The sequence below is a fragment of the Podarcis muralis genome, chromosome Z, assembly GCF_964188315.1.
Source record: "Podarcis muralis chromosome Z, rPodMur119.hap1.1, whole genome shotgun sequence".
In the NCBI taxonomy this organism is placed as follows: Eukaryota; Metazoa; Chordata; class Lepidosauria; order Squamata; family Lacertidae; genus Podarcis; species Podarcis muralis.
This window is the reverse complement of record NC_135673.1, coordinates 14,544,369-14,557,156: the sequence shown is the minus strand read 5'-3', so window position 1 is coordinate 14,557,156 and position 12,788 is coordinate 14,544,369. Positions and strand designations below refer to the sequence as shown.

The 12,788-nt window shown below is 49.6% G+C and overlaps 1 protein-coding gene across 5 annotated transcripts in view; it reads right to left on the bottom strand.

Annotated features, from left to right (window-relative positions):
• Positions 1 to 12,788, bottom strand: part of NTNG2 (netrin G2) — a 123,710-nt gene that overhangs the window by 11,129 nt on the left and 99,793 nt on the right. For 4 of the 5 annotated variants that reach the window (XM_077922117.1, XM_077922119.1, XM_028715920.2 and 1 more), the window contains 2 exons: positions 5,820 to 5,894; positions 3,748 to 3,915 (listed from right to left, as the gene is read on the bottom strand). In XM_077922117.1, the coding sequence (XP_077778243.1) occupies positions 3,748 to 3,915; positions 5,820 to 5,894 (243 nt within the window). The remainder of the gene's footprint in view (positions 1 to 3,747; positions 3,916 to 5,819; positions 5,895 to 12,788) is intronic. The other variant, XM_028715921.2, reaches the window with a different exon arrangement.

Below are 12,788 nucleotides of genomic sequence, written 5' to 3'. Positions count from 1 at the left end.
GACATAATAAAACATCAAACATTAAAAACTTCACTATACAGGGCTGCCTTCAGATGTCTTCTAAAACTTGTAAAGTTATTTATCTCCTTGACATTTGACAGGAGGGCATTCCACAGGGTACGCACAACTCCTGAGAAGGCCCTCTTCCTGGTTCCCGGTAGCTTTGCTTCTCACAATGAGGGAACCGCCAGAAAGCCTTCGGAGGTGGACCTCAGTGTCCGGGCTGAACGATGGGGGTGGAGACACTCCTTCAGGTATACTGGGCCGAAGCCATGTAGGGCTTTAAAGATCAGCACCAATACTTGGAATTGTGCACAGAAACGTACTGGAAGCCAGTGTAGATCCTTTAGGAACAGTGCAATATGGTCCTGGCTGTCACTTCCAGTCACCAGTCCAGCTACTGCATACTGGATTTGTTGTAGTTTCCGAGTTACCTTCAAAGCTAGCCCCACGTGGAGTGCATTGAGGCAACTGATCCTCAACATAAAGAGGGGATATCAGCAGTGGGGCTGGCAGGGTAGGGCTTTGGGGCAGAATGAGCTGCAGAATGAGCAGGGGAAACCTCAAATTCAATAAGGATAGCGTACCACATTCTGAAGTAAGTGAAGTATTATGTATTATCAGTTAAAGAGAGTCTGTCCTCCAGCTATGGGCAAAGAAAATGGGAGAAGAAGTGACCCCATGCTGGATTCATTTTGTAAACCACTGAGGTATGGAAGAAGAAGAAGTGTACAGTGGTGCCTCGCAAGACGAAATTAATTCGTTCCGCAAGTCTCTTCGTCTTGCGGTTTTTTCGTCTTGCGATGCACGGTTTCCCATAGGAATGCATTGAAAATCAATTAATGCGTTCCTAGGGAAACCGCCTTCAGACCAGGTCCGGGGACAGTCTGTCCCCGGACCTCTTCTGAAGGCTGGGGGGGGGGGGGAACAAGGGCTTTTCTTCCCACCCCCAGCATTTTAAAAAACCCCGGGACAGCGGAGGACTTCTCCGCTCTCCGAGGCGATTTAAAAGCCCCTGGGAAGGCAGGCAGGGGGGACAAAGACTTTCGCCCCCCGCCCGCCTTCAGAAGGTGTTCCCGCCCCCGCCCCGCTTCGGAACAGCTTTCCGAAGTGGGGCGGCTGGGGCAGGTGTCCCCGCCCCCCCTCCCCACTTCGGAACAGCTTTCCGAAGTGGGGCGGCTGGGGCAGATGTCCCCGTCCCCCCTCCCCGCTTCGGAACAGCTTTCCGAAGTGGGGCGGCTGGGGCAGATGTCCCCGCCCCCCCTCCCCGCTTCGGAACAGCTTTCCGAAGTGGGGCGGCTGGGGCAGGTGTCCCCGCCCCCCCTCCCCGCTTCGGAACAGCTTTCCGAAGTGGGGCGGCTGGGGCAGGTGTCCCCGCCCCCCCTCCCCGCTTCGGAACAGCTTTCCGAAGTGGGGCGGCTGGGGCAGGTGTCCCCGCCCCCCCTCCCCGCTTCGGAACAGCTTTCCGAAGTGGGGCGGCTGGGGCAGATGTCCCCGCCCCCCCTCCCCGCTTCGGAACAGCTTTCCGAAGTGGGGCGGCTGGGGCAGATGTCCCCGCCCCCCCTCCCCGCTTCGGAACAGCTTTCCGAAGTGGGGCGGCTGGGGCAGATGTCCCCGCCCCCCCTCCCCGCTTCGGAACAGCTTTCCGAAGTGGGGCGGCTGGGGCAGGTGTCCCCGCCCCCCCCCCCGCTTCGGAACAGCTTTCCGAAGTGGGGCGGCTGGGGCAGATGTCCCCGCCCCCCCTCCCCGCTTCGGAACAGCTTTCCGAAGTGGGGCGGCTGGGGCAGATGTCCCCGCCCCCCCTCCCCGCTTCGGAACAGCTTTCCGAAGTGGGGCGGCTGGGGCAGGTGTCCCCGCCCCCCCTCCCCGCTTCGGAACAGCTTTCCGAAGTGGGGCGGCTGGGGCAGATGTCCCCGCCCTCCCTCCCCGCTTCGGAACAGCTTTCCGAAGTGGGGCGGCTGGGGCAGGTGTCCCCCCCCCCTTCGGAACAGCGTTTTAAAATGCTGGGGGTCGGGAGCGAAGCGCTGCCGACCCCCAGCATTTTAAAATCTCCCCGTGTCCCGGGAAGATTTTAAAATGCTGGGGGTCGGGCTGCCGACCCCCAGCATTTTAAAACCTTCCCGGGACACGGGGAGATTTTAAAATGCAGGGGGTCGGCAGCGCTTCGCTCCCGACCCCCAGCATTTTAAAACCTCCCCGGGACACGGGGAGATTTTAAAATGCTGGGGGTCGGCAGCGCTTCGCTCCCGACCCCCAGCATTTTAAAACCTCCCCGGGACAGAGACTTCTCTGCTGTCCCTTGGAGATTTTAAAATGCTGGGGGTCGGCAGCGAACGCTTCGCTCCCGCCCGCCAGCATTTTAAGATCGCCCCCGGCAGGCGGGGGGAAGGCAGGCGGGGGGGAGCAAAGACTTTTGCCCCCCGCCGGCCTTCAGAAGAGGTCCTCTTCTGAAGGCCGGCTGTGGGCGAAAGTCTTTGCTCCCGACCGCCAGCATTTCCCTATGGGCTTTCGTCTTGCGATGCAAGCCCATAGGGAAATTCGTCTTGCGAAGCGCCTCCAAAACAGAAAACCCTTTCGTCTTGCGGGTTTTCCGTCTTGCGAGGCATTCGTCTTGCGGGGTACCACTGTATATGGTTTATTAAATAAAAATGATTAAAAATAATAATTCCTGATTTCCAGGTCAATGGGGAGGAATGAGCACTCAAAAAGACTAGGTTTTTGTGAAGTCACAGCTATGATGATGATTTGTAGTAGTATTAATAATTACTATTATTTACTGAAATTGTATTTCAGCCTTTCTCCAAAGCTAGCCCAGGGCAGCAAACACATAAACGATGGAACAATTAAAACACCTGAAAACAACTCCAATGCAGAAGCATTTCTTATTGAGATGTCAACATTTAGGCAAAAGCTAGGGATTTTGAGCTTGACCATTGCCAAAGTTAGGTTGGTTTTCATCTGCAGCTGTCATGAAGTTGTTTCATTTTTATAGCAGGAGTTGTTCTCTAAGTATCAATGTTTGATTTGTTTTTAATCATGGAAGTCACTTAACAAGATGCATGGGCAGAAAAGGGTAAAAAAAATAACAATAGTAAGTTAAGGGGGAGGCACCACACACGCACAAACTCACTCAATTGGTTTGGCAGTCCATCACCACTTAAAGCCAGGAAGAGGAACCTATGGGTCTATGGATGTTGCTGGGCAACAACTCCCATCATTTCTGACCAAAGCCTAAGGTGGCTGAGGTTGATGAGAATTGGAGTCCAGCAATACCTAGAGGGCAACAGGTGAGCTACTCCTGCTTTAGGGCAATTACAATCTTAGAATTGTAGAGCAAGAAGGAACCACAGGGCTCACCTAGTCCAACCCCCTGCAATGCAATAATCTTTTGTCCAACATAGGGCTCAAACCCACAACCCTGAGATTAAGAGTCTCATGCTTTATGGACTGAACTATCCCAGCCAGCTTTAAACTAGGAATGGGAAACCCCAGATCTTCCAGATGTTTGGCTACACTACCCAACCACCATCCCTGTTTTCCATGCTGGCTGATGGGAGTTGGGTGTCCACCAACATCTGGAGGACCCTGCCAGGGATGGGACCTTGTATTTAAGCAACATTTAGAAGGCCACAGGTTCCCTCATCTTTGGATAGCCACTGAGATAAACAATAGGAAGGGTCTCTACCTGTAACACCAACACCAACAAGGAGGCTTCATGGCTTTTGAGCAAAACTGAGCACTACTCACCCACACATACATTCTCATCATCCAGCTCTGCGGAGCTATTGCGATAGTAGCCCAGCCGGCAGTGCTGGCAGTGCTGCCCCCTAGTGTTGTGTTTGCAGCTGATGCAGGTCACTAGGTTCAGGAAGTCAATGAAGCTGCAGCGATTAGAGTGACCGTAACATTCACAATCTGTGGAAGCAAAAGGAGCAGGAAAATATGTGGGTGGGAAATCAAGCTTCTCTCTGGCATACTATACAATGTCAGGGGCTGTTGCAATAAAAGGCACCTTGCAGGGAGAGGAACTGCATGCAAAGAGTGCTTTAGCCGCATGAAAAGGGGAATGCAACCAGCTGGGTTGATTGCTCAGCTGCCACTGTTTAGGGGTCCATTCTGGGGTCCAGTTCTTTACTCTTTGGGGCTATTCCTAGGGTATAGAATGTCCTTGTTTGGTATCCTAGATCAGGGATGGGGGTGTGTGGCTTCTTTGGCCCTCCAGATGCTGTTGAACTCCAATTGTCCCTGACTACTGGCTATGCTGGCTAAGGTTGGTAGGAGTTGGGAGCCCAACAACATCTGGAGGGCACCAGATTTTTCATCCCTGATCTAAGAGAACTAGAAGGCCTTCATAGCTAGAATCTTTAAGTCTTTAAGTCTCTGGATCTGTTTACAGCATATTTTGCAAATTATCTCCTGGGAAGAAAATAGTCCCCCTTACTAATAGCAGTAGTTAAGGTAAAGGTAAAGGTACCCCTGCCCGTACGGGCCAGTCTTGCCAGACTCTAGGGTTGTGCGCCCATCTCACTCAAGAGGCCGGGGGCCAGCGCTGTCCGGAGACACTTCCGGGTCACGTGGCCAGCGTGACATAGCTGCATCTGGCGAGCCAGCGCAGCACACGGAACGCTGTTTACCTTCCCGCTGGTAAGCGGTCCCTATTTATCGACTTGCACCCAGGGGTGCTTTCGAACTGCTAGGTTGGCAGGTGCTGGGACCGAGCAGCGGGAGCGCACCCCGCCGCGGGGATTCGAACCGCGACCTTTCGATTGGCAAGCCCTAGGCGCTGAGGCTTTTACCCACAGCGCCTCCCGCGTCCCGTAATAGCAGTAGTTATACCAGAGCAAATGTAAGTTTCTGCAGGGCCCCAGGAATCTATCTGGAGCCAAACCTCATCGCAGAAGCTCTTGGCTCCACACTGGGCTACTATGATCTTTTGCATCAGGAATGGGGAACATCTGTGGATCTCCAAATCTCACTAGCCTCCCAATGAGCATCAGTTCTAGCCAGTATGGCCAATGGCTAAGGATGATGGGAGCTGGGAGTCCAGCAATATATTGAGGGCCTGACATCTTGACCTTGCTTATTTTAAGATAGGGTAAGCAGGTCATGCCTGGAAGGATCATGCCCAAGCAAAGTAGCTGGGGTCACAATCCCCTCTCACAGTTTAGCAAGGATAGCTTATTCTGTGCACGTCCATTCCTTCAGAGGGAGAGCAGATGATGACATTCTAGACACACAAGGTAGGCATGCATTCTCCAGTTGAGACTTTTAGCTGGAGTCATTAGTTCAAGATTGATTCTGCAATGAATGGAGCAAAAGAAGCAGGAGAATGACAAAGGCACACGGACATGAAGAGGAAGCAGGCAAGTGATGGACAGGCAAAGCACCAATGAGTTTCAAGAGGCAGAGCTTTCCCCCCTCCACACTATACAGCAAAGGAAGGAAAATAGAGCCTGAAGAAACCAGGCTGTTTCTCTCAGGGATGCCCCCACTGATATCACCAAGACTATGCCGGAACAAGTGGCACACCTGAAGGCAGCGGGCTAGTTGAGGGGAGTTGCATGACAAGTTTGTGGGGCACACACATCTCTGGCCAGGGGCTCAGGGGAAATAGCTGCCATTTGCCTAACGGTAGGACCGGTCATCACTGTTTAATTCCAACTTACTTGCAACTTTTCAGAGTCATCCTGGGCTGCATCCGATGCTTGTCCTACTCAGAGTAGACCCAATGAGATCAACAAACAGGATGAACTTGGATCCATTAATTTCAGACAACACTCAATGCCAACCATTGAATTGCTCCCAGTTTCTCAACTTACCTTTAAACGTTTCAACAGGTGCCAGTGGGATGGAGCCAGATTTGAGCCGGATGAGTTTGGACATCTTGGGAGATTCTTGGGAAGATGAAAAGACACCACTTTTTTTTTGCCTCCCCCTATTTGACCCATACAGGTGACACCTTCAATGCTACAGAGAAGCAGGTTTAGCAGGACACAGACCAACTTATAACAATCACAGCGACACACCACCACAATCCTGTCTCAGCACAGTAACAGGCAGATTTCGCCCCCTGCCACACAGTGACTATTTTTGCCATCTTCTTCTCCCGAAGTCTGACTCTTGAAAGTGCCATCACATTACAGACCTCCTTCATGGGGCTCATCCATACATACACAGTAGTCAGGCCCAAAGCCAGACTGATTTTCCCACCTCCTTTTGTACAAGTGGAAAACAGCTTCCTTATGAACTACAATAGAGCTTCTTTACAATCCTCAGCACCCTTAACACTTCCAAAGATCCTTTGTGGGAAGTCACAACTGTTTAAAGTGGTACAATACTCCTTTAATTGTAGAGTGCAGATGGGGTCCTATAGGCTGAAGATCATAAAGACACAGAGCCCCAGTAGATCAGAATAAGGTCTCTCTAATCCAGGCTTCCTCAACCTTGGCCCTCCAGATGTTTTTGGCCTACAACTCCCATGATCCCTAGCTAGCAGGACCAGTGGTCAGGGATGCTGGGAACTGTAGTCTCAAAACATCTGGATGGCCGAGGTTGAAGAAGCCTGCTCTAATCCAACACTCTGCTTCCCCTGAGTGGCTAATCAAATGCTTCTGGGTAACCCACAAGCAGGGCATGGAGGCAACAGCCGTCACATGCAGTCTGCTCCAGAATTTGGTGCTCAGAGAGAGGTGGGTATACTGACATGGTACATAGAGGCTCCATTTAGCTACCCTGCCTAAAACCCTTGATAGCGCTGTCTCCTCTATGAATCTATCCTTTTAAAAACGTGGCTTGATAGGCTGCATTAGACTTGCAGTCATTCCTTTGCAACCCCAACTCTCCTTTCATTACCCTCCTGTTGCTTCCATGGTCCTCACTGAACAGCAAGCATTAAATTATATAATCTGTGGGTGGCCTAAATCAAAACAGGTGGCTTTTTAAAATCCTATTAAAGGTGTAAGTTAATGTAGCAATGCCAGGTTGTTTGGGTTCACAGCATAACTGTTTCATGAAAAGCTCCTGTGCTTATTTTACATACACCTAAGCGTCAAGGTGGTTGTCAGGGACTGGTTGTTGTTGTTGTTGTTGTTGTTGTTGTTGTTTTGCAATTCATTTTCCTATGACTTCACTGTTTTTCGTAACACCCACCCATGTGTGGAATGCTCCAGTCATCTGATACAGCAAACTCTCAAACAGAGTGGAAAATCTGTAGACTTCTAGATGTTGCTAGACTCCATCTCCCACCATCTCTGATCACTGACCATGCTGACTGCAGGGACTGATGGGAGCTGAAGTGGAACATCTGGAGGGCCACAGCTTCTTCACTTTTGCTCTAGAGCCGTGGTTCACAAACTTTCCTCTCCCTCCCTTGCACCACTTTTGAACCACTTGCTGAAGGTCTTGGCAGATCACTTAACAGTTTGTCTGCCAGTTGCAACAACGGTAAGGTGCTGTGCTAGATGCTGTAAGATTTTTAATTGTATTTTTTACAGGCACACAACAACTGAATGAACTTGTGGACCACTGCTGTAGAGTCTAGTCTAGGAAAAAAATACACCGTAATAAAGTTGTTAAGTCTGAAAAGCGGCACAAGCATCTTTTGCTTGTTATCGCTGCAACAACCCAAGAGGTTGGAAACTGTCAACATGTTTACTTTAAACATGTTTGCCACACAAACTAAAATACATCTACCTACTCCTGCTGGAAAAGACTTTGTGCTGCCTTGAACCTTTCTAGACTCAGACTATGTAGGAATGAAAAGCATCATTAGCAACAACACCAGGATTGTTGTTATTGTTATTATTCAGGACTGCAGCCCATGGGGGGAGTGCTTTACCCTTTCCTTTGTGGCAGCTAGACTGGTGACTGGGAGCGGCTGCCGAGACAACATAACACAAGTCTTGAAAGACCTACACTGGCTCCCAGTATGTTTCTGAGCACAATTCAAAGTGTTGGTGCTGACCTTTAAAGCCCTAAACGGCCTTGGCCCAGTATACCTGAAGGAGCGTACGCCCATAGTTCAGCCCAGACACTGAGGTCCAGCACCGAGGGCCTTCTGGCGGTTCCCTCACTACGGGAAGCCAAGTTACAAGGAACCAGGCAGAGGGCCTTCTCGGTAGTGGCACCCTCCCTGTGGAACGCCCTCCCAGCAGATGCCAAAGAAAAGAACACCAGACTTTTAGAAGACATCTGAAGGCAGCCCTGTTTAGGGAAGCTTTTAATGTTTGACGGACTATTGTATTTTAATATTTTGTTGGAAGCCACCCAGAGTGGCTGGGGAAACCCAGCCAGATGGCCAGGGTATAAATAATAAATTATTATTATTAATTATTATTGTTATTGTTATTTCCACCCCAGCTATGATCCTATGATGGAAACTGCTATGCACATCAATGAGATTCTTCCCCCACCTTCTCCCAAGGCTTAATGTAGCAGTGGGTGGCTGCGGGAAGAGATTTCCATCAGGACACAGCTGAGGAGGAAAGGATTAAACCTGAGTAAAGTTGTCACTCACAGGGTGTAGTAGTAAATTTAAAGTCTCCTTAAGAAATGGGAATTCCTGTTTAGTTTCTCTCTCAATTATTTCAAGGGAAGCACGTGCTTAGACCTATTTTTCAACGCATGGGAGGGAGCACTCTCATTAGCTATAGATTTATACAAAACAAAGCAAAGCAAAACAAAACCCACTAGCAGGCGAGCTAGACAATAAGGTGACTACTTTCAACCAAGCGCACTAGCCAATTCTCAGCACGCCATCAGAAAATTACCTGATTTCTTGCCGTGCTTTTTGGCAGCGCCATGACCCGTTTTGCTCTTGGGAGGGGCTGCGTTTGAGATGAAAGACAAATACACAAACAATGGATAAATAGGGAGGGGTGGGGTGGATTCTCAGCTTCTGGTCCAACAGGGCTAGAAGGAAGATTAGTAGGGAGAGCCTGGCTGCTAGATCAGATCAAAGGCTTATCTAGACCAGCATCCTCTTTCTTAGAGCAGCCAATCAGATGCACGTGGGACGCTGACAAGCAGAGCAGGAGTGCAACACACTCTCTCCCAGTTGTGATCCTCAGCAACTGCTGTTCTGAGGCATTTAGTCCCTGATAAATGGAACTGGTACCTAGGCACTGGTAGTTTTGCCCTCCCTGAATTTCTCTCTCCCTCTTTTTAAGCCATTAAAACATGGTGGCTATTGCCATGTCTTGTGTTGGTGAATTCTGCCGTTTGGCTATGCATAGAAGTGACTGGAACCCCAATCAAAGCCTTTCTCAAAATGGTTCTGATTTAACAGTTAAAGCAAGAGCGAGGAACTTGTAGCCTTCCAGAGTTTGTTGGACCAACTCCCATCCTCCCTAACTGTTGCTTATGCTGGCTAGGGCTGATGGAAGTTGGAGTCTGACAACATCTCAAGAGCCACAGGCTCCTCATTCCTGTCCAGATTCCAAACAGGAGAAGAGCAAAGGGTCTTTCAAAGTTGAGAAGAGAAAATTTGTATGGCCTGTTGGTCAGAAATGGGAGAAGTTACACTTGGGAAATTCCCCTGTTCTCTACACAACTCTGAAAGGCATGGGGATTTTCAGAGGTTGGCCCCATCAGACTTGTGTTGCAAGGAATCCCACCAGGCCACAATTCATGCTGTAAAAGTGGATCCAAGAGCAGCCATGAAATGGACAGTCAAGGGTTGGACTTAATACTTATTGTTCCTTAGAGAAGGTTCTAGGCCAGCCTTGCCCAACCTGGTGCCCTCCAGATGTTTTGAACAGCAACTTTCAATCAGCCCCAGCCAGCACAGCCAAAACACCTGAAAACTGAAAACAGCTGGAAGGCAACAGTTTGGGGAAAGTTGGTCAAAGATCGAGTTTTCTATTATTTATCATTAGCAGGTTTGTACCTGGGGCTGCTTAGGAATTCTGAGGAACCAAAAGCCACCAGTACAGTTTTGAAAAGTTCACTCTGCCATCTCAATTCAAAATGGTGCCCACGGTTATCCAAGCATAGATGAAAACCATCATGCAGAATTTGGTTATGTTATCCTAAGAGGTGTCTAAATGCACAGTGAAGAAACAAACTTCCAAAATAGATTTACACCTGCATTTTGCAGATGGGAGGGACTTTTGACGGTGGGCAACAGAAAAGTATGTCCTGTGCAGGGCAGTGGGGGGTGGGCACACAAACCTTATGGGTTACAAACCTATATAAAACAGCTAGGTCCCAGAGGCCCAGTGTGGACTGTAACTAGGATAACCATAGACAGTGGAGGCCAGGAATCACATTTGCACAGAAGAGGGAATGATGCTTTTCAGGACTGGAGGTGAAACACCCTGCTGTTGCCCGCAAGATGGGGGGGGGGAATACTCTGTAAGTCTCCCGTGCCAGGCAGGGAGGGAAATCCTTTCTGAATGCCCTCCTCCTGCTCAGGGACTGGCTTCTCCCTTAAGTGCAAAGCCCGGTCACACTGCCAGGCAGATGGGCGAGATCTCCCCCTCCTGTCTGGTGACAAAGCTGGGTATTGGAATGCCTCCCCTCTCATTAATTCAGCAGGAGGGGAGATGTTGCTGGTCCCTCCCTGCCCCCAGAGGCTGGGGAGAAGGCAGCAAAGCTGGGCAGCGGAACAGGGGTGCCACGCTTTGAGGCTCTGCGCAGATGGCTGTGCATTGGGGTGGGGGTGGGGGAAGGACTGCACCATATGAAATCCACAAGGCCCAGCAGCAGCCTGGCCGTCCTCCTTTACCTCAAGTCGCCTTATCCAAACACACCTCCCCTAAACACTCTTTTCAATTACTGCGGCAATCACATTAAGAGTCCTCTAAAAAAAAAAATTAAGCCCAGAGGGTGCCAGTATCTCTGCGGGGCTACGGTGATGGCAGAGCTGCTGGGCAGAGGAAACTGCCAAAGAGTTCTGCGTGCCCCACGGAGCGAGGTTTGTGCCAATGCAGAATTGCATCGCAATACTCAGGCTGCTGCAGCTGTTTGTGTTACAAAGCTGTTGAAGGCGAACATGCTCAGAGCAGAGGAGGAGGCCCTTGTGGGACGCAAATCATTTTCCCAAGGAGAGAGCGAGAGAGAGAGCGCATATAGATGTTTCATCAGTCTCGCCTCCCCGCCCCCCCCCCTTGCCCAACTACCAGCATTATTTACTACCCAGATCTCAAGCTCTTGGAAAAGTGATGCCTGTCCCAACTCTGGTCACTGGCAGCCATCCAGCTTGCTAAGGATATTCAGGGCTGGCAAATTGCATGAGAAAATCTGCTGACTTCAGGAAATTTGCTGCTCAAGGATACCCCTTGTCCCCCACATTCATATGACTTGCCATACACCAGCCTTCTCCAACCTGGGGCCAGATGTTTTGGAACTACAACTCCCATCAGCCCCAGCTCACATTGGGAGGGTGGCAAATATACTGGATTCCATCAACAGTCCATCTAGCCTACGTCACACCTTACATTTAAAGCACATTTAGCACACTTAAAGCACATGGGCTCACAGCCCAAGTTCATTTGTCCATAGTCTTTTGTCCAGAATTGGTGCAAACCACAGATTCATTCTCCTGCACAAGCTCCCACTACTCCATCATTTCCATGGTTCTTGCAGAGGAAAACTTCCCAATGAGTAGGGCATAAAAAGGGTTGGCATCCTTGATAAGGGGGCAACTAGCAGAAGATTCCCAGGTTCTTTGGCAATAGGTAGAATAGGCTTTTCCACTGCCACAACTGCCTGCTGCTTGTCCTCTGCAACCCACTGCATCACTTTCCAGTAAGAGGGATCAAAGTGAGTGGGAGGCTGCTGTTATTTTTCTCACGTATACAAGTTGTACAAGTGACAATAAAGTATTTCAATTTTCCCTGCTTGAAGCGGGCAAGCAGGCAGAGATGCAGTGTCTTTGCATGGTGTAGCCACTAGGTGGCACTGCACTTAATGGTAAATACAGGTTCCACTATCAAAATGCTTATTATACAACAGCAAAAAAACACTTATCCAAACACAAGGAATTGGTACCCAAACCTTCCTATACACACTGCAGATTCAGATATCCAAGCAGTCAGACTTGCATGTAGTGCTGCAAACATATAAGCAGCCTTAAAGAAGTTTTACTTTTTTGTGTTTTGTTGGTCCAAGGCAGCTGTTTTGCCAGAAACCATACTGGGAGGGACAGGGAGCGATCAGACAAGTAAGAGAGCATTTTGTCCTTCCTTGTTTGCCTTTTGTAAGGTTTCAGCAGATTTTCCTGAGGTATTTTGATGTTTAGGGGTCAAAATTCTATGTTTGGGAATGCATTAGAAATCTCCCCATAGGAATCAGTGGAAATCGTTATCTCATTATGTGAACGCTCACCTAATAAATGATTTCCTGAAAACACAATGTGTGCAGATAGTGAAACCTGCAAGTTTGTGAGTGGTGTCAATTATTCCCTGTATTTATTCTCCCTGAGCAGAAGTAAAGTTATTGTCTTAGCTTCCCCATTAGCATGTTCTCTAAGCCAGAGGTGAGGAATCTGTCATCCTTCAATTGTTGCTGGACTGCTGCTCCCATAATCCGTGACTGCTGGTGTTGTTGGCTGGTGCTGATGGGAGCTGGGACTCCATTATCCGGTTCCTCAGTGACAGTAAGGAGCCTGGGGCTCTGGAGACACTTGCTAGGATGACATGTGGGCCTTAGCAGCTGCTCAATCACACTGACCCCTGATATGGGGTATTGGGTTTGAATCACCCCTCATTTAATCAGAGATAAGGCCCAGGTGGCACTGTGGTCTAAACCACTGAGCCTCTTGGGCTTGCCGATTGGAAGGTTGGCAG